Source organism: Schistocerca serialis, chromosome 6 (genome assembly GCF_023864345.2).
Source record: "Schistocerca serialis cubense isolate TAMUIC-IGC-003099 chromosome 6, iqSchSeri2.2, whole genome shotgun sequence".
Classification (NCBI taxonomy): domain Eukaryota; kingdom Metazoa; phylum Arthropoda; class Insecta; order Orthoptera; family Acrididae; genus Schistocerca; species Schistocerca serialis.
Window position 1 is genome coordinate 563786721 of NC_064643.1, and position 22245 is coordinate 563808965.

The window sequence follows — 22245 nt, forward strand, 5'->3', positions numbered from 1 at the left end:
GGCTAAGTAGGAAAATATTTCTGGCAAAGACAGAACAAGTGACCTCATACCTGGAAAACTTGGATGCACAGGAAGCAAGGAACCACTTGGAATCCATAGCAAATGAGTGCAATATGCACTACATATTGCTTTCCTGGAAGACATTCTGAAATATTTAAATGCTCTCAACATCAAGTTAAATGGAAACAGGAAGTGAATATGTGATCTGATACACAGTGTAACCATTTTCCATCACAAGTTGGATATCTTACAAAAAGGTATTGGAAACAAGGATTTTTCATTTTCTAAAAGTATCTGAATATAAAAAGAATTCTGCAATAGACACTGCAGCATTTCTACATTTCATATCAGATCTTGAAAAGGTGTTTGCAGAACTAGAGAAGCTGTCGCATTTCTTAAAATTGGCATATGAATCTTCTCCAGCAGTAGAATCGATAGATGGGCTGCAAAATTGTTCAGTCTTTCAAAGCCTTCCCTTCAAATGGAGATAATCCACTTGCAAGAATATATTTTCTTGCAAATGTATAAAACTGCACCCTCTGAATAATTTTGGGGTAGATGTGCTTCAGAAAAATATGTAAATTGTAAAAAACTGGCTATTTACATGGCTACTTTCTTTGGCTTGACATCCATAGATGGAAATTGTTCCTCAGAAATGAATGCAACTCCTACTTAAAATGAAGTATTACTTGAAGGAGGCATCTCTTTTTAAATATAAAAATAATTCAAACTGATTTTCTTTTCCAAATATGCACTTTTTTCCTAAGCAAATATTTCACCTTGTCTGTGAAAAATGTAGTAAAATGTGTATGAACTGTGAATTCAGATGAACTACGTCAGAGAAATCATCCTGTGGTTGAAATGAATTGGAGATATGAAATGTCACATGTTTATATAAAACAAAATGTAACTGAGGAGCATGGCTCCTCTCAGCATACTGCATCTATTTTGTTTGTCTCCTTTGAACAGAGCAGACATAATGTATGTAAGTCTCTCCCTGTGTCTTAGAATAAGCTTATATGACTTATAATTAAATGTATTAAAATGGGTTATATTCATGTTTTATTTCAAAATATACGTAGACCCTGCAATTGTTAAGTGGTACTTGATTTATAATTTTGTAATATTCGTTACAGAAAAGCCAGCTGGAGCTGAGGCACAATTTGCCGAATGCAATTTGTGCTCTGCCCCAAAAATTGAACCACAGCTTCCCTGAGATTATTTGCTAATCATTTAACAGTGACCTGCAATCATTTTAAGCAAGGACAAAATACGCATGATGTGGCCATTGTCTCTGAACTGTGAACCTGCTGCTCAGGCTTCTGTCAGATACAGGCCCCACAGAACTGATGGTGGTGTTAAATTGCTACAGCATTCGCATTCAAAGTGGAAGCAGGTTACTTTTAACTGTGCCACCCCGTATAATGCATGCTTCTTCAAAGTAACTGAAATTGCTCTGGAACACGGCATATACTTATTTGTCTGCAGAGAAATCTCTTGATTAGAAATCATGATACTTTAGACTACTTGATTAGAAATAAATGGCACCTGAGTTTTCAAATAACTCTTGATCTCATTTCGACATTCTATAACAGCATATTCTACAGAATCATACTGGTTCATAAGTTGGCAGAACACGATATCTTTCAATGTGATCAGTAGCTAACAGCTATTAATTGCAGGTGTTATCAGCAACAATTGATGCCTAGTGGAGATTCTAAATGTCTACCCTCTCTTCATACAGTGTAATCCAGTGAAAATATGCCACACTACTAGCTGTCTGTGATAGCCAAGCCATCTTTCTAACACAGCAGACGCTGTTTATGAAATTAGAAATAAAAACTTCAAACAGCCAAGATTGCTATAGTCCTGCATTTATTTTGATTGCCAGTTTCAGCAAGCTATGTTGCTACCTTTGGATCTTATGCAATACATTTTAATGAATCTCGATCACAAGCACATTATTCTGTAAAATGTCTTTTTGCGAAGTGACACACTGTAATTTGGACGTGGTCAGGATTCATTGGATTGTGTTACATGAGATCTGAAGATGGCAACATAACTTGCTGAAACCAGAAATCAAAAAAATTCTGTACTGCTGCAATCTTAGCTATTGAAGTTTTTACTTCCAATTTCTTATTAATCTAGATCGTGCCTATAGTTGATGAATGTAAAGCGTATACACGACACTGATTATTCCCAAAACTTCTCACTGCAAGACATGCCAGTAGGTGATCACATATATGACAGAATCATTTAATAACCAATTTATCTGCATCTCCATGCTATCGCTCAACTTTTGGCTCAGACTGAACAACTGAGGCTGATAATATCTCAAGAAAATATCCTATGCCTCCAATTGCATTATAACCACAAGTTTTTATTGCAGCTTATGATCAACTCATAAAGTACTAGTTTTGTTACGTAAATATGATGGTTGTGATCTAAAATGTCAACTGTTTTTCTCTATCAGTACCACTTGTGTGTTATGCAAATTTCATGCATTTACAAAGATAACTGGAAGTGAGTTACACACCTCCAAGAACTGCCATTTTGTGAAATTTCTACAAAGTGTGAGCTGAATTTCTTAAATTACTATAATAATGTTTATCTGTTGGTATTACATTTTCCCAGAGACATACTGAGCCTCAGCTTTATCTACAATAAGGATAAAAGTTGAAGTAATGAACAAAAATTTGTGCCAAGGCCAGGACTTGAACCCAGGTCTCCTGCTTACTAGACAGATGTGCTATCTACTGCACCACCCTGTCCTTGTGGCTGACACAGCTATGTTGATTACCCTAGTCCAACACCATCCCCAACATGAACTTCAGTTTACACTTAAGAAAAAAAGTTGATTTTCTCCTCCTTAAATCGTCAGTCTTGCCAAGGCTCTCCAGTATTGGAATAGCACCTCAGCTTTAAATGTATAGGGAAATCCTGTCTGTAACTCAGGCATGGCTGATCTATTGATCTGATGGAATTACATTTTCCTGGAGACATACTAAGTTCATCAGATCAATAGATCACCTATGCCTGAGGTACAGGCACGATTTCCCCATTAAATACAAAGCTGGGGTGCTATTCCAATACTGGAAAGCCTTGGCATTACTGTGATTTATGAAGGGGAAAACCAAGATGAGCTGAAGTGTGAATTGATGTTTATGTTGGGAAGGGCATTGGACTAGGGCAGTCAAAGTAGCTGTGCCAGCCTCAATGCAAGGGTGGTGTAATGGTGAATAGCACATCTGCTAGTAAGCAGAGACCCAGGTTCAAGTCGCAGCCTTGGTACAAATTTTAATTCATTACTACAGCTTCTATCCTTACCTAGAATAATAGAAAATGACACTGTCATGGTGTTCATTAGTACACAGTTATACTTGAAAAGGCACAGCAGTAACTACAAAGGAAGAGTTATCGATGCTCCTTTATCCATTTCATTTGGATGACTCAGTAACCCAAAGCAAAATATTGCAAGTAATTTTTGTGATGCCCTTGCAATAAAGTCAAAGATTATCCATATACTGAATACAACTAACAGATATGTATGATTAGAAATCACATTTTATTGTTCATGGGCAAGTGACTTTACAGTCAAATTAATTAAATTCACACACATTACATTTTTCTCAGTTTAAATATATTATCTATACACATAAATTTCGTCAGTCTCCTGTGTCCTTTATTTTTAACTAGCAACCCAAACCGGCTTTACACTGACAGCATCAAGTATCTACAACCAGACAACTTGACTGGCGCAGCATATTTTGTTTGGAGGCCACAAATAAAATTCATATAACAACATTAAGTAAGTGAATAATTTCACGTAGAAGAAGGTGTAATGAATGACGAACACTAACTTCACTTAACGAAGGTTTATTCAGCACTTACACATACAAGAGCGCGGAGTGAACTGCCTCCGGCCAGAACACATATAGTATATATACAGTTACAGAACATTCCAGTACAATGATTCTTGACATTTGCGGATACTTCTAGAATGTACTCAAACAAAATATAGAAATTAAAATTTAACAGTTCTGGTGAGTTTTGAACTTATGACCCTCCATGAAACAGTCTAATATCATAACCACTACACTATAGTGACTGTGCTACTCAGCTTCTTCTGCGACAATATCATCACTTTCACTTAACTTACATGATATAAGCAGTGTGTGCCACAAAAGTTATCTGGAGGCACGTATGTTATGCATAGCATATGGAATTGGCATTTTGAGTGACATCTCATCTCATGGCAGTGATGGGAGCACATTGTGATGTAACACGTTTAGAGCCAGTGTAAATATTGTAAGCCAGTCATGAGGGATGTGCATATGAGTAGTTCAACATATATCAAAAGCTGGCTGAGGTGGCACAAATAAAAAATAAAAATAAAAAACACGCATGATCTACATGTTTAGCTCGCATTGTAGCATTTCTTTTGAGAAGTTTAGTGCACACTGTGATGCACTGTTGAGACTCATTACAGCAAATCTTTGTCTTGGGAACATTGCGGCTGACTTCTTTGCCATGCTGCACAAGGAATCATGAGCACATCTGGGTTTGAGTCAAGGAAAGCAGAAAACTAAAAGTTGAATCATCTGCTGCTGTGCTGCTGAAAGAATATACTGTTTGGAAACAAAGAAAAGTTGCTGAAGTATTTTTGCAGAAAATATTCTACTTGATGAGAAAAAATAAGATACCACAGATTTTAGATTTGCATCTTTCTTGCTATGCAATTGTTCAAAAACCATTGCAGGAAACTTACTGCTTAACAATATCTGATCATTTCAGACTGCAATTCTCACATCACAGCCAGACAGTGAGTTGCTTACCTTTTTGTTATTATTCTCATATTTATTATGATACTTCAAAGTTAAGTAGTTCACTGTCCATTGTTCAAAGAAACTTCAGTAAATCTGTAATTTTCAGTGGTTTTGTAATCTGATGGTAGCAGAAATTGGCAATCTTAAATTGTTGTCATATTTTGAAATGCACCCCTCAACTATCTGTAGAAGTATTTTGAAATCTTGTGCATTCATTTGCAAGAAATTTCTGGATCACATTCAGGAAAATCACACCCGTGTCTTTAAGAGCTTCAAAAGGCCCAATACTCTATCTCACCAGTGTAGACATGTTTAATAGTCTTCTGCATAATTTTAAGTAAGCCGTATCCCATGCTGTGTTTTACTCTAAGCATAAATAATTGAAAACCGCATGCCTTGGACTCTCATATTTTTTCATTATGCAGTTGTTCTGAAATGACTGCAGTCAATTGGATGTCATGTATGTGCAGTTATCCCACCAGGAAAAGGGGAGCTACAGTGTAACATGGAATCTGAGCCACATTTCATTTCTGGCAAACCTCCACATCAGTGTGAGGTGAATGCTATGTTAAAAGACAGAGAGAAAAATTTGACCTAGACGGGATTCAATCCTACAACCTTTCGATTTCCAGACCATCACACCAGATGTTAATTTGGTTACACTTTCTGCTGCCTCAATCACTGCTGTTCTCTCAAGTTATGGCAGCTACTCACTAGATGACAGTGGCATCATTTTTAGAACTTAACTTTAATTCATCATAATTCGGATAATCTGTATAAAATATTTATAAATTATATACAAAAATCTTCCTCTTCAATCACTGTATTTATTAATGAAAACCATATAAAAATCCCTGCAGCAGTTCATGAGGTTAGCCTGCACATACAGAGGTGCAAGGTGGCAATTTGAATTTATGTACACAGAGGCAGGGAATAGATACCGTTTTATATGATCTGTTGACTGAAAACATATTCACATTTCTTCCTCTGTTTAAAATCTAAAAGCAAATTTTAAAAAAATGAATGTGCTCAGTAAGAGATAACAGAGAGAAGGAAGCAACATAAAGCAGTTACTGATAATATCAAACTCGGATTCAACAAGTTCTTTCAGTCAGGAGTAAGAGGGAAAACAAAAGGTCTTCAAATGTGATAGTGATTGAATGGAAGCAGTCCATTATAGCTTACTTGATTATGCTATGTCTGACTAACCTCCTACTCTTCCTTCCATTAGAGTTTAACACCTTGTTGACAGTTAAGTCATGAAAGGTGGAATGCTAGCTTGGGTGCACTAGGATGTTGGAAAGAGCCATGTGGCACTGTTGAAAACAATACATCATAAGTACCATAGCTAAATAACAGATAATTTAACTCAGTTCGCCCTCCAGGATTTGATTGTGGCTCCTACCAAATATGGATCTGTGTTATACCACACACAATATTTCATTTTTCTGGTTTTCTGGTTCTAGGTCATGCAAGTTCAAAACTATTCATTTTTATGTTGTTGTCAGCACTACATCAGTTCCTCTGGTTTCACTATGTACATAGTTGATTTTTATCTATTTCAGCATCACTCATATCACTACATTTATATGGGGAATACAGCAAAAACTACTTACATTTTTGCAGTTATATATCTCCCCATTGCATATAAGGGTGAGATGAGGATAGGCATGTATTTTCATTGGTTGCATTCCATATATACAGTCCACAATTGCTAAACGGTGAAACCCAATGCAACTGTTCTGTAAAAAGACAATCATTAAGAATAAATATTTTGTCCAATAAAGCAAATCAACAATGACACTTATCTGTTGGCTATTACTGTAATAAAATGTACAGGGACATTCCCATGAGTAATAAATTTCTTCAGTAGCAGAATGAGGAAGCCCTGTACTACAAGATCCAAGCCTGGATCATCGTTCTACACATAACGGGGTTCCTGTACATTTACAAAGGCTTTGTGTAATGCTTAATCCCTCAGGATATACAATGACATGATGACTTGATTATGTTTCCCACAAGATGATAGTAAAACTGAAACTAGACTTGTATGAATACAATCATACTGCAGCTTCTTTTTTCAAAAACCTTTAGCACCATGTGGAGTAATATCACAAACATTTTTCGCCCCAGAAAGTCATGTTAGAGAGCAACAGAGACCAATATGGAATTTAAGACACATTTCCTTAAGTTATGTAACATAAATTAATTTTTATATGCTAAAAATGGTAAATAAGAAAAAATACTATCTATATGCAACATGTTAGGCATACAAGACAGATAAATATTGTGTCCATTCATAAACTGTGAAAAGAAGTAACAGAAGAGAATATAGTGTGATACAGTATGTTTATGGAAGTGGAGAAGTTCAGAGATTGGTGAGACACAATCTGAAGTAGACAGATATAATACAAAATGAAGAGATTAAAGCAGCATGTTAGACAGATATTAGCATATAAATTAATTCATACATTGATAATCATGAAGTTTTAATTAACAATGAACTGAGAGACTGTATAAAACCAAATGAAGGACTGTTTTTCTCAATTGCAGAATGACGTGACCATTAAAGAGCAAGCACATAATTTATTATACAATATTTACTTTATGCTGTTGCAAGTCTCCACGTTTTCTATACAGATGTGGGCTAATTGATGAATTAGAAAGAAGGAAGAAAGAATCGAAAGGAACCATTTAGGATCTTGTTGAGCAAATATGCCAGAGTGGTCAAATGCACATGGTACAAGGGATTAATGAGCCAGACAAGGTAAGTTTGGGCACTGCTGCAATTTATGCCACCTTTGAGGAAACTTTGGAGGTTACTGATTTGGAAGAGAGTTGTACTCTGAATCAAGTCTGGAGGTTGCAGGTGCATTTTAACTGTTGTATATATAGAATTGCTGGCCTGGTAGACATGGATGAAGGCCAGGAGCAATGTTCAAAGTCTTATAGAAAAACTTAGTGAATGGTTGAAAGCTTTTAATATGAATTTGATTGAATCTGGGAATGAAGTCAATCACAAAGGTCAAAGTCGTGACTGTGGTCTGTTCATGAAAATTTAGAATCTATTCCAGGAATTTTTTTGTGAATACTGAATTTGGGAGAACAGGTAGTTAAGTTTCTGTTTTTGCTGTTGAATTTCAGAACAGAGCACAGACTATGAAAATGAGAGATTTGATGTTTTAAGGTTGATGTCAGTAAAAGTGAGGGATGGTTTACTGGAGGTGGTAGTACAGGCCACACAAGAAAACAACAGCTTACAGCAATTTTGGAATGGAATTTGATGAATAGTTCCTCTCAGAGCTCTGCACGAGTTACTGTATATTCAATATGAACAAGGAACTCAGGAATCCATGTAGAACAGATTAAAAAGAGAGTTGTTGCTTTGGATTCCTCGTATAGTGATTAAAAAGGGTACATCATATTTTAGGTGGGCTAATATGACAATAGACAAAAAAGCAGAATTTTGTAGCGTCCCCAAAACTCTAACTGAGTTAGAGGAGTTAGTTGGTGAAATTCAGACTATTGAATTTGTGGATTCACAGAAGGATAGGCAGATCATACAGAAGGGTTGCCCAAATAACACGAGTTTAAATGGGTGGGGGAGGGGGGGGGGGGAGGAAGAAAGGTTAGGTTTTCAACACAGAAAGAAAGTATGGAGTGGTTATCTCACAAGGACACAAATATTCAAAAGTAACTAGTTGGAACTGTGGGGACTCAGGATATGCAAACAGCGAATGTGTGTGGGGAAAAGGCCTAATGCAAGAACTATGACAGTTAAACCCTACAAATGGTAAATTAATACTATTAAAGATTACAGAACACCATTGTTGCCATTTGTTTCTGCTTCATTAAATAATGAACAGGTGTGCACCTTGCCTGCCCGACTTGGACACACTATTTCCATGAACAATTGCAAACAGTTTGTTGCTAATCAGGAAGTTGGTAAGAGAGGAAGATTAGTTACATACTGGATAGTATTTTACTGCTGATAAATCAAGCCTGAGTGTAAAGGAGTGCTTGCAGGCTCAGGTAACCATTGGTGATGTTGTTTGGAAGGTCGATATAAAATTGGTACTGAATTTAATCGCCAATTATACAGGGCGATTCAAAAGAACTTTTACAAACTGACATGGTGAATGAACTGGGCATACAATATGAGTCAGTAATCATATAGGAACCTAGGGTCACAAAGGCCATCCACCCTACTCAATGGTGTTGCAGTTATTTAGTCACATGCTACAAATGGACATTCACTACAGGAGATGATCAAAGCTTTGTCTAGATGCATCAAGACACACCTGACATCGACACTGTGTATTGAAGACATCCTGCTGCCACAACAATCCTGTCCACTAGATCCCCCAGCAATGTAACAGACGTTTCATACACAAGGCTCTTCAAATGCCCCCCACAGGAAAAAAATCAACTGGGGACAGATCGAGTGATTGTGGCGGCCATGTGTCTGGCCCTCCGCAACCAATCCAGCACCCAAGAAAGGTTGTCTGCAGATGTGCCCTCGCTTGTCTGCTTGTACACACAGGGGCTCCATTTAGCTCAAATTGAATGCGGCAATGAATAGGCAGGGAAACATCATTCAACAAGCCTGGCAATACCTCTCTCAGGAATATGAGATACGTGTTATCATCAAGTCGGTCCAGGACAATGTACGGCCAAATTAAACAGTCTCCCATGATGCAAACCCACACAGTAAGGGTAAACTTGGGTTGTGAGGCATGAGTTCATGTAACATGTGGATTCACATCCATCCACATATGCAGGTTGTGAGTGCTCATCACATGCTCGACTCATTGGCAAAGAGGACGCTTGCTGTGAAGCTTCGGTCTGCAGCAGATTCCTTTAGAAACCATCAAGTAAATTCCATATGCTTGCTGTAGTCCCCCAGTTGCAATGCCTGGACACACTGAAAATGAAGTGGATGCATTCCATCATGAACAATGCACCACATGGAAGATTGGGGGATATCAAAAAGCAGGATACACCTCATGTACTTATTGACAGCATACACTGCACCCTTTCGAGAATGTCTGTGTTTCGACAATGTCAGTGGTGACCAGCATTCAGCTTGTGCACATGGAATGCGCTGGTTTCACATAATCAGTAATGCAGGATGGTGAACAACATTTGCCAGAGCATATTGGGATATTTCACACAATACAAGTGCACAGCTTCTCATTCACTGCTGTTGGCCGCATCTTAAATGAAATGCATCTCAGCCATTTTGCAGTACATGTAGCTGGCCATGTTAACCCTAACGCTGCCATGGCGTGAGTGGCAGCAGTCTTGGTGCACTGCATTCATGTCCATATAGTAACACTCTCTTGTGACCATAGTGCCCTCCCCAGTGGGATTTGGACCACAGTTCCTATGTGATTACCAATCCTTGTTGTATGCCTTATGCGCCAAGTCAATTTGTAAATGTGCTTTTTGAAACACCCTGTATTATGGGTACTGATTTTACTGCCAAGGTTGGCTGGTTCCTGTTTTGACTGAGTGAAAACTTTATTTTGAGTTTACCCCATAACAATAAGGATGAAATCTGAAGAAAAGAATTAAAATTTGTGTCACAGCTGGCACTCGAACCCAGGTCTCCTTGCTTACTAGGCAGAAATGCTGGCCATTACACCACCGTAGCACTATGGTCAACATTGCTCCACAGACTACTCAAGTCTAGCGCCCTCCCCAACACAAACTTCAATTCATATCTTCAGCTTATTTTCCCCCTAAATTCTCACTATTGCCAGGGCTCTCCGGCATTGGAATAGCACCCCAGCGTAATGGGGAAGTCCTGTACCTCAAGTGATCCTACACATCTTTATAATTAAATTTTCCCTGAGACATTTAATTCTATGCCTCATGGGAAATTTAATTATAAAGATCTATAAAATCACTTTAGATACAGGACTTTCCCATTTCATCCAATGCTGGGGTGCTGTTCCAATGCCGGAGTTCCCCAGCAATAGTGACAATTTAGGGGGAAAATAAACTGAAGATATGAATTGAAGTGTGTGTTAGGGAGAGCACTAGACTTGAGTAGTCCATGCAGCAATGTTGACTATAGTGTTGCAGTGGTGTAATGCTCAGCATTTCTGCCTAGTAAGCAAGGAGACCTGGGTTCAAGTGTCAGCTGTTGCACAAATTTTAATTCGTTTCTTCAGCTTTCATCCTTATTGTAGATCAAGAGGAAACTTAAATGTCTCAGGGAAAATTTAATTATAGAGATTTAGCCCATAAGTTCAGTTGTGATTTGGCCAGCAAGGGCAAAGCAGTACAGTAATGATTGATTATGACAAACCTAGTACAGGGACAACTAATGGGGAAGATTCCAAGTCTTTAGACAAGCAGTTATCACATTTAGACAAATTTGTTACAATGCAGATAAAGGCAGTTTGAGCTGAATATCCAGATGTTTTAACACAAGAATTTAGTGCTACCAATCTGTCAGAATACTGACCTGAGTTCATTGATTACATCCCAGATAAGAAGGCCCATAAAGACTAGCACCCCCAGCATTAAAGGAGCTTGTGGATAATATAAGATTGAAACAAGAAATATTACATTCTTCCTAATCTCCTCTCACTATGCCAATTTTTCTAGTTACAAAATCTAATGACAAGTACAAGCTGGTGTTGAACTACTGAGAACTGAACAATGGAAGCATTAAGGCTCTTCCACTCCTCGATTTGCACACCTGTTTTGGATGGTTTGAGCGAGCAAGCGTCTTCACAATTGCCCTTCATCAAGCCTATAACCAGATACTATTTGGGAAAGGTTTTAAGACTGTTCATCCATGAGGTTTTTAGGGCATATAGCTTCCAGGAAGGCAATTCTAACTGATCCACAAATAGTGGGTGTGACTAGTCAATTTCCTACCCAACAAAATGTCAAACAAACTGCCAGATTCACGGGTATGGCCATTTTCTTTTGAAAATTTGTTGGTGGCTTTGCTGAGAAGGTAGCACCATTTAATGAATTACAAGAGAATGGGTGCAAATTTCTTTGGGGTCCCTCACAGGAAGCCTCATTCATGGCACTGAAAACAGCACCTGTGTTAGCCCTACATCCTTCCATGCTGAAGATATCCTTCAAACTGATGCATTAGCAATGGAGTAGAACTGTTTTACTGCAGGATCAAGAAGGTGGAAAGGAGGTGGTTGCTCAGGTCTCATAGGCAGTGGAATATTTAGAAAAGAAATACTCCAGTTATGGGCTAGAAGCATTAATAGTTTTATTTGGCACAGAAAAATTTTGCTACAATTTAGAGCATAAAAAATTCACCTTCAAGATAGATAACCAAGCTGTGTACTTGCTATGCCACAAAAAAACTAACTAACATTCAAGTCTGAGGTGCAAAATATAAACGGATCAGATAATTGTGTGGCAAACAGCCTGAGCCGCACATTTGATCACATTGATAGCATGGTGAATTATCAAGCTGTAGAAGATCAAGTTAAGATTCCTTTAGTAAGTCAAGATGCCTTTAGTAAGTCCAATATTGATGCAGATTCCTCAATTATTCCATGGTTTCGGAGAATTTCATGATCAGGATGGCCAACTGAGGGCAGTTAAGAATAAATTAGAGAAAGGTGAGCAGGTAAAGCTATACTTTTAAGAGAAAAGGCCATCTGTCGTAAGTCCCAATCTGACAATAAATATAACATAATTGTTTGCAAAGAACTGGTTCCTTTGCTCTTGCAATATTTTCATGAGTCACCGGTAGCTGGGCATTTAGGCACATATGAAACTCATGAAAAAAACTCAACAGCAATTTGTTTGGTAAGGCATGGATAACGATACCCAAAAGAGAGTATCCTGTTGTAGTATCTGTGCTGATAGTATGCTGGCCAAAAATGGCAAAGTAGGTTATCTACAAGGTGTACAACTTTGCTTCCGCCATTTTTTCCCCAACATTTGAGGCTTTAATGAAACAAATTGGTTACACATGCATCATTCAAAGTATTTTCCACCACAGGCCACTACTTTTTCCCATCTTTCGGGCAGTGTATGAATCCTGTGTCGAAAAAATTGTTCATCTTTTGAAGCGATCCACAAATTGATCCAATTTGTGACTTCTTCATGAGATTGGAAGTATTGGTCAGGCAGGCCATGTGTCATTCATCTAAACAGGTGATAGTCACAGTTGGGATAGGACTTCCCATTTTAACATTTCCAAGTATGTTTTGACCTCTCTTGTAACGTGGGGTCGAGCATTGTCATACTGCAAAATCACTTCATCGTGCCTCTCACTGTATTGTGGCCGTTTGTCTTTTAACGCTCAGCTTAAACGCATTAATTGCATTTGATAACAAGCACCTGTGATTTTTTTGCTTGGTTTTAACACCTCATAGTACATGACGCCGAGCTGGTCCCAGCAAATGCAGAGCATGATCTTGGAGCCGTGAATATTCGGTTTGGCCATTGACGTGGAAGCATGGCTGAGATATCCCCATGATTTTTTGCATTTAGGGTTATCGTAATGAACCCATTTTTCATCCCTGGTCACAATGAAATGCAGAAATCCCTTCCGTTTTTGCCTCTAAAGGAACTGTTCTCAAACACCATTCAACGTCTCTTGGTTTCAGCTCACGTGGGACCCAAGTTCCTTTTTTCTGAATCATACCCATAGCCCTGAGACGTTTTGAAATGGCTTCCTGTGTCACTCCCACTAATCATGCCAATTCTTCTTGAGTTTGAAGTGAGTCTTCACTCAGCAATGTCTTCAATTCTGCATCTTTGAAAACATTCTCTCTTCAACCACTATGCCAGTCTATGACGTTAAAATCACCATTCTTGAAGCATTGAAACCACTCACAACACGTTCTCTCACTAATAGCGTCCTTACCATACATACTTGAGAGCATTCAATGAGACTCAGCCACTGTTTTCTTCATAGTGAAACAAAACAGTAACACCTCCCGCAAATGACGAGAATTAAGCTTGTCAACTGACATTTTCAATTAAGAACAACTTTATGATGCAAACACAAATCGACTAATGTTTGAATGAAGTTATGTTGGCCGAGGTCCAAGCTAACTGCCTGACGTCTGTGATCTGTATCTTTCGACCGCTACTTACCGTTGTCGCCACCTATCAGCAAACGGTGGAAGCAAAGTTGTACACCTGGTAGGTTCCAAACTGGTGGATAGGACCTTCCAGAAGTAGTATGTAGAATTTGTAGGTCCTTTGCTTACTCAGTAATTACTATATTTTGGTTTGTGACAAAGCATTTAAACATTTGGTATGGCTGCTACCTAACAAGGCTGCAAATGCTCAAGTGATAGAACAAAATTTGCAAAGTATTTTTGGAACCTTCTGGCAAACTGAGTGTTTGGTAATACATAATATTACATCTTTTACCGCACATTGGTTTAAAAAATCCTGGTTATGTATGGCAGTTTAATATATAATAGCTACACCTCCCCTCTCCAAATCCCGTGTACACTGAATGCATTAATAGGAACCTGATGTCTGCTCTTATAGCTTATCACAGCAGTGATCAGAGTGGCTGGATGGATCACTTCCATTGTCAACCATGGCATTTAATACTGCCTGCCATGTAAGCCAACAACCTGCAGCCACTAGTTTGTGCTTGGGTTATCGACTAGCTCATGGTCAACTGATGACCTTTTGTCTTAGAGGAGCAATGCTCAACAGGTGGTTACTCTTTAGAGAAGACCTAAGACAACCATAAAAAAAAGCCCTTGAAAAGAATGCTATATGGTACAATATGGGGCAGCAGTTGAATATCTGCTGAGTTGGGGGTTAAGTTTTCATTAGGAACTTTCAGGCTATGAGTAAAGCCACTGAAAAAGATCACAAGAAAGCTTTCCCAGGTTCAAGGGTCCCTTCCAAATTAGTAAGTTTCTAGTCCAGTAGCTGGTTTGTTGATTGGTCTTCACACAGGAATACAAATGAGAGTTCAACTTTCCCAATAAAGCTGGGTCCTGAAGACTGATCTGATTGTTTAGCGGCATGTCAGCAGATCAAGGGGGAGGGAAGGAGGAGTATGTGCCACCGGTCCACAAATTTTGTTTGGGTAACAAAGTTGACACCAACCTTGTTCAGTGAGTTGACGGTCCCTCTGGCAGAAACGGGGATATACTGTGGCTACGAACTGTGGCAGGGGTTCGGCTGTGAGCAAAGTCCTGGGATGTTGGCTGAGGAGTGTGCGAAGTGACAGGCAACAGCAGCAGAGGAAGCAACCTGTCTTATCGGACAGAGTACGCAGTTAGTGCTTTGGAACTTTTAGCTCACTTTGTTGAATATGCTCTTGTGGCTGTGATTTCTGACATTTTGGACACTGTGAACATTTGTTAAGAGGTTAATTTTGTTGTAAAGTACATGTGCAAAAGAGAATTGATTGTTTACTAAAAATGATGATATACCTGCCTGCATACATAATGGTACAGGAGAAAGTTATAGCAGCCACATTTAAGCACGATTGTCTGGGATCAAGCCCAGACACATCAAATTCTACCTTTCTTAAATTCTGTTCTTATTTTAAAAAAATATGTGATTGTCTGCTTCCTTAATCATTTTGAAGTTTGTTTTAAATATTGCTTCTGCTAACATTCACCTGTAGCTTTAGTACTGCTCTGGTTGTTAGGCATCATGCTGTAACTGTTGTAAGTCTGCTTTTTAAATTCTTAAGAGGCTGAGTTTTATTGTTTGTGAGCCTTATTTTTTACACCTGTTAATTCATCTGATCTTGTCTCTGTTTAAGTTGGTAGTCACTCGAGTTGAGTTAGATTTTGAGAACGAAAATGTGATTTGTTATATATTGCAAAGTTTGTTATTTAAATAAAAATACAAATCATTGTAACTTGTAACTCAGCTCAATCAATTGGACCCAACCTTCCAGCCTACTGTCCAGTACTACAATAGTGTGTACCTATAGCACAGACAGAAAACTGGACGTATCAGCAGATGACAAATTACTGGTTAGAGTACGAATGAATATTTTCTGTATCATATGAAAAATGAAGCCTTGTTACACACCAAGGTGTTGAATAGTGAGTACAACAAATACTACAAGAAAAAGTGTACATAGAACAAAGATTAGTGTGTAGTGCAACATAATACTCAAAACTCTCAGGAGCTCTTATTTCATTCTGAACACAACGATTGCATAATGTTCTTTTCTTATGTTATAAGTTTATATGCTTGGGATTATATTCTCATGGGGCAATATCAGTAGTTTAATCCGTAAGAAAGATGGGAATCCCCCTCATTTCCCACTGACTGTGGCTTTATACTCATTTTCCAGACTGGTAGTTGGATCACTTTGGCTCTCTCAAACTCAAAGCAGGGAATCCTGACCAAACAACATGAGTCAGCTGCCTACCACTAGAGTATCTGCAGAAGACTGTTCGCAACCCCTCAAAAAATTCACTTAAATCTGTACGTAGTAGTGGTAATCATGTTGAATACAACCAACAGACAAAGACTGTACAACTACAGGGAACAAAATGCTTTTTCACTGAACCAATTACTAATAAAAATAATTTTCAATAGGGAGTTAACTTGCAGTCATTGTGTACATGCAGGCTATAACAAATGATTTACCTTACCTGTATTCGTTTGTCATGTTCTATGCGCCATGCGTCAGGGCCACGGTGACTTATCTTTGAGAAGGAGGTGTTTGAGTGCACAGAAGTGCTTGTTGCTAGGCCAAAAACTGCCCATATGCCACACATTTTATTGTTTTTGTGAATCAGTCTTCAATCCTAATTTGTGTCTGTAATACAATGATTTCATTGAAATTTACAATTCTATGATATTGTACATAATTTGAAAGACACTTACTCAGGTTGGCACTACACAGCAAGGATCATTACACAAAATAAAAACATTTATTTGACAGAAAGCACTACTTTCATAATGCTTTTTTCCAATATAGCAGCATTTGACAACCCATATTTTTCAAAAGCTATTTTGTAACACTGGCGTGTTATAAGTAACATTATAATAAATCTGAGAAATAGTCACCAATTTATATTCTAACAACAGAAATCACGTAATCCTATACAGAAGTCATCTGCTCTGTTGTGGATTCAATTCCACTTATAAATGCAGTTTATGAACAAATATTGGCAACTGAAACTGAATTTCTAATAACTGAATAGATAATAAACAATGAAAACAATCAATTATTGCCAAAATTAATCGGAAGATAAAAAAAATCTACTCCCCAAGTGGCGGCAGAACACACACATATAAGATTGTTGTAATTGGCAAGCTTTCAGAGCCAGTGGCTCCTTCTTTAGGCAGAAGGGTTGAAGGGGAAGGAAGAGGGGTGAAGGAAAAGGACTGGAGAGATCTAAGAAAAGGGATAGATTTCGGGAAAGTCGCCCAAAACTGCAGGTCACAGGAGACCAACCATATGGGATGATAAGGAAAGACAGACTGATTCAATCTTTCCTTTGTGGTAAGTCTCCCCCGACCCACAGTTCTGGGTGACTGACTGATTCAGTCTTTCCCTCTCATCCCATACGGTAAGTCTCCCCAACCCACGGTTCTGGGTGACTTTCCCAAAATATACCCCTTTTCCCAGACCTCTTCAGTCCTTTTCCTTCACCCCTCTTCCTTCCCCTTCAACCTTCCTGTCTGAAGAAAGAGTCACTGGCTCCGAAAGCTTGCCAATTACAACCATCTTATGTGTGTGTTCTGCCATCGCTTGCTGATTACATTTTTTTGTCTATCCAATTAAATAATTTGAATATAATAGAGGGAAACATTCCACGTGGGAAAAATATATCTAAAAACAAAATGATGTAACTTACCAAATGTAAGCATTTGCATGTTGATAGACACACAAACACACACACAAAATTCAAGCTTTCGCAACAAACGGTTGCTTCATCAGGAAAGAGGGAAGGAGAGGGAAAGACAAAAGGATGTGGGTTTTAAGGGAGAGGGTAAGAAGTCATTCCAATCCCGGGAGCAGAAAAACTTACCTTAGGGGGAAAAAAGGACAGGTATACACTCGCACACACACACACATATCCATCCGCACATATACAGACACAAGCAGACATTTGTAAAGGCAAAGAGTTTGGGCAGAGATGTCAGTCGAGGTGGAAGTACAGAGGCAAAGATGTTGTTGAATGACAGGTGAGGTATGAGCGGTGGCAACTTGAAATTAGCGGAGGTTGAGGCCTGGTGGGTAATGGGAAGAGAGGATATACTGAAGGGCAAGTTCCCATCTCCGGACTTCTGACAGGTTAGTGTTAGTGGGAAGTATCCACATAACCCGGACGGTGTAACACTGTGCCAAGATGTGCTGGCATGTTTAGCCACAGGGTGATCCTCATTACCAACAAACACTGTCTGCCTGTGTCCATTCATGCGAATGGACAGTTTGTTGGTGGTCATTCCCACATAGAGAGCTTCACAGTGTAGGCAGGTCAGTTGGTAAATCACGTGGGTGCTTTCACACGTGGCTCTGCCTTTGATCGTGTACACCTTCCAGGTTACAGGACTGGAGTAGGTGGTGGTGGAAGGGTGCATGGGACAGGTTTTACACCGGGGGCGGTTACAAGGGTAGGAGCCAGAGGGGTGGCTACAATGGGGCGGCCGGGATGATTGAGTTTGTAAATTTTAGGAAGTAGGTAGAAGGTAGGGGTGCGGTGTGTCGGTGGGGTCAAGTAGCTGGTTACCAAGCCCCCACAGAACGTATCTCTGCCTACGTAGATCAACACCTTCAACCCATTACATGCAGTCTCCCATCCTTCATCAAAGACACCAACCACTTTCTCGAACGCCTGGAATCCTTACCCAATCTGTTACCCCTGGAAACCATCCTTGTAACCATTGATGCCACTTCCTTATACACAAATATTCCGCACGTCCAAAGCCTCGCTGCGATGGAGCACTTCCTTTCACGCCGATCACCTGCCACCCTACCTAAAACCTCTTTCCTCATTACCTTAGCCAGCTGCATCCTGACTCACAACTTCTTCACTTTTGAAGGCCAGACATACCAACAATTAAAGGGAACAGCCATGGGTACCAGGATGGCCCCCTCGTATGCCAACCTATTTATGGGTTGCTTAGAGGAAGCCTTCTTGGTTACCCAGGCCTGCCAACCCAAAGTTTGGTACAGATTTATTGATGACATCTTCATGATCTGGACTCACAGTGAAGAAGAACTCCAGAATTTCCTCTCCAACCTCAACTCCTTTGGTTCCATCAGATTCAGCTGGTCCTACTCCAGATCCCATGCCACTTTCCTTGACATTGACCTCCATCTGTCCAATGGCCAGCTTCACACTTCCGTCCACATCAAACCCACCAACAAGCAACAGTACCTCCATTATGACAGCTGCCACCCATTCCACATCAAACGGTCCCTTCCCTATAGCCTAGGTCTTCGTGGCAAACGAATCTGCTCCAGTCCGGAATCCCTGAACCATTACACCAACAACCTGAAAACAGCTTTCGCATCCCGCAACTACCCTCCCGACCTGGTACAGAAGCAAATTACCAGAGCCACTTCTTCATCCCCTCAAACCCAGAACCTCCCACAGAAGAACCCCAAAAGTGCCCCACTTGTGACAGGATACTTTCTGGGACTGGATCAGACTCTGAATGTGGCTCTCCAGCAGGGATACGACTTCCTCAAATCCTGCCCTGAAATGAGATCCATCCTTCATGAAATCCTCCCCACTCCACCAAGAGTGTCTTTCCGCCGTCCACCTAACCTTCGTAACCTCTTGGTTCATCCCCATGAAATCCCCGAACCACCTTCCCTACCCTCTGGCTCCTACCCTTGTAACCGCCCCCGGTGTAAAACCTGTCCCATGCACCCTTCCACCACCACCTACTCCAGTCCTGTAACCCGGAAGGTGTACACGATCAAAGGCAGAGCCACGTGTGAAAGCACCCACGTGATTTACCAACTGACCTGTGAAGCTCTCTATGTGGGAATGACCACCAACAAACTGTCCATTCGCATGAATGGACACAGGCAGACACTGTTTGTTGGTAATGAGGATCACCCTGTGGCTAAGCATGCCTTCATGCACGGCCAGCACATCTTGGCACAGTGTTACACCGTCCAGGTCATGTGGATACTTCCCACTAACACCAACTTGTCAGAACTCCAGAGATGGGAACTTGCCCTTCGGTATATCCTTTCTTCCCGTTACCCACCAGGCCTCAACCTCCACTAATTTCAAGTTGCCACCGCTCATACCTCACCTGTCATTCAACAACATCTTTGCCTCTATACTTCCGCCTCGACTGACATCTCTGCCCAAACTCTTTGCCTTTACAAATGTCTGCTTGTGTCTGTATATGTGCGGATGGATATGTGTGTGTGTGCGAGTGTATACCTGTCCTTTTTCCCCTAAGGTAAGTCTTTCCACTCCCGAGATTGGAATGACTCCTTACCCTCTCCCTTAAAACCCACATCCTTTCGTCTTTCACTCTCCTTCCCTCTTTCCTGATGAAGCAACCGTTGGTTGCGAAAGCTTGAATTTTGTGTGTGTGTTTATTTGTGTGTCTATCAACATGCCAATGCTTTCGTTTGGTAAGTTAAATCATCTTTGTTTTTAGATATACAATTAAATAATTTGGATAGATAATAAGTAACATATTAAGTAACACTTACTAGAGGAATCACAGGGTATTCTCTGTACACTAGTGTACAGATTGCAGTGTGTTTGAATAATAAAGGAAACTCTTTACAAAAAAATTATGTTAAGAAAGCAGGATATTTGTACATAGGTGGAATATATTAACAGCTTATTCAGTCACATGATCTGCCGCATGGATTTTATGCGAATACCAAAGAAAAATAATTTCAGAAAGCATCAAGTATGGGACTTGTTTACACATTATAGTAACTGCAATTGCCACTTAAAACTCTATCTCAAGGGGCATCAATCATTTAGTGACCCACACAGAATCTACACCCAATATCTGGGTGTGGAGCTGTACGGTGTGCCACAGAAATCGGCAGATGCTAGAACCATCAGAGATCTGCAAGTGCAGCCTCTCCTCCGAGCACCCTACCAATCAGCCGACAGCCTATAGAGTTGAGGCCAGGCCAGCCTCACCCTCAGTTACATGTTGACATTCTGACTAGGATTATTGGACTAGTAGTGTGGACACTCTCGGGGAAGTGTCTCTCTGCACAAATTAGTTCCAGACATAATAAAGTGATGTGCCTGTCACTGTCTGTGTGCTCCTGTGTTAGAACACAATGGCGATGATTAAGGTCTTATTTTCATGTGCCTGTCATTTTGTGGTTGCTTTTCACATCGTGTTGTGACATGGAGTCTCTATTTCAAACATTGGTGCAACACATTGTAACGTCTCTTAGCAAAAGACATATTATGTAATAAAGAGAAAACATTGTGTGTCATGTTTTGTTCTTGTATAGAATTATGTACTGGTATTTTTTATTTAGATAATATCTGTGTCGGCGAGTACTGAAACCGCCACAGACAATACTTATTAAATATCAAACAAAGATGAGAATATGTGACTAGTATAAATACACTCCTGGAAATTGAAATAAGAACACCGTGAATTCATTGTCCCAGGAAGGGGAAACTTTATTGACACATTCCTGGGGTCAGATACATCACATGATCACACTGACAGAACCACAGGCACATAGACACAGGCAACAGAGCATGCACAATGTCGGCACTAGTACAGTGTATATCCACCTTTCGCAGCAATGCAGGCTGCTATTCTCCCATGGAGACGATCGTAGAGATGCTGGATGTAGTCCTGTGGAACGGCTTGCCATGCCATTTCCACCTGGCGCCTCAGTTGGACCAGCGTTCGTGCTGGACGTGCAGACCGCGTGAGACGATGCTTCATCCAGTCCCAAACATGCTCAATGGGGGACAGATCCGGAGATCTTGCTGGCCAGGGTAGTTGACTTACACCTTCCTAGAGCACGTTGGGTGGCACGGGATACATGCGGACGTGCATTGTCCTGTTGGAACAGCAAGTTCCCTTGCCGGTCTAGGAATGGTAGAACGATGGGTTCGATGATGGTTTGGATGTACCGTGCACTATTCAGTGTCCCCTCGACGATCACCAGTGGTGTACGGCCAGTGTAGGAGATCGCTCCCCACACCATGATGCCGGCTGTTGGCCCTGTGTGCCTCGGTCGTATGCAGTCCTGATTGTGGCGCTCACCTGCACGGCGCCAAACACGCATACGACCATCATTGGCACCAAGGCAGAAGCGACTCTCATCGCTGAAGACGACACGTCTCCATTCGTCCCTCCATTCACGCCTGTCGCGACACCACTGGAGGCGGGCTGCACGATGTTGGGGCGTGAGCGGAAGACGGCCTAACGGTGTGCGGGACCGTAGCCCAGCTTCATGGAGACGGTTGCGAATGGTCCTCGCCGATACCCCAGGAGCAACAGT

At 40.3% G+C, this 22245-nt stretch overlaps 1 protein-coding gene across 3 annotated transcripts in view; it reads right to left on the bottom strand.

Annotated features, from left to right (window-relative positions):
- Positions 1 to 22245, bottom strand: part of LOC126483917 (asparagine synthetase [glutamine-hydrolyzing]) — a 229300-nt gene that overhangs the window by 188157 nt on the left and 18898 nt on the right. For all 3 annotated transcript variants that reach the window (XR_007587788.1, XM_050107190.1, XM_050107191.1), the window contains exons 2-3: positions 16418 to 16584; positions 6443 to 6568 (exon numbers count right to left, since the gene is read on the bottom strand). Coding sequence is in view for 2 of the 3 variants with exons in the window: in XM_050107190.1 (XP_049963147.1) it covers positions 6443 to 6568; positions 16418 to 16543 (252 nt within the window). In the remaining variant the exon portion in view is untranslated. The remainder of the gene's footprint in view (positions 1 to 6442; positions 6569 to 16417; positions 16585 to 22245) is intronic.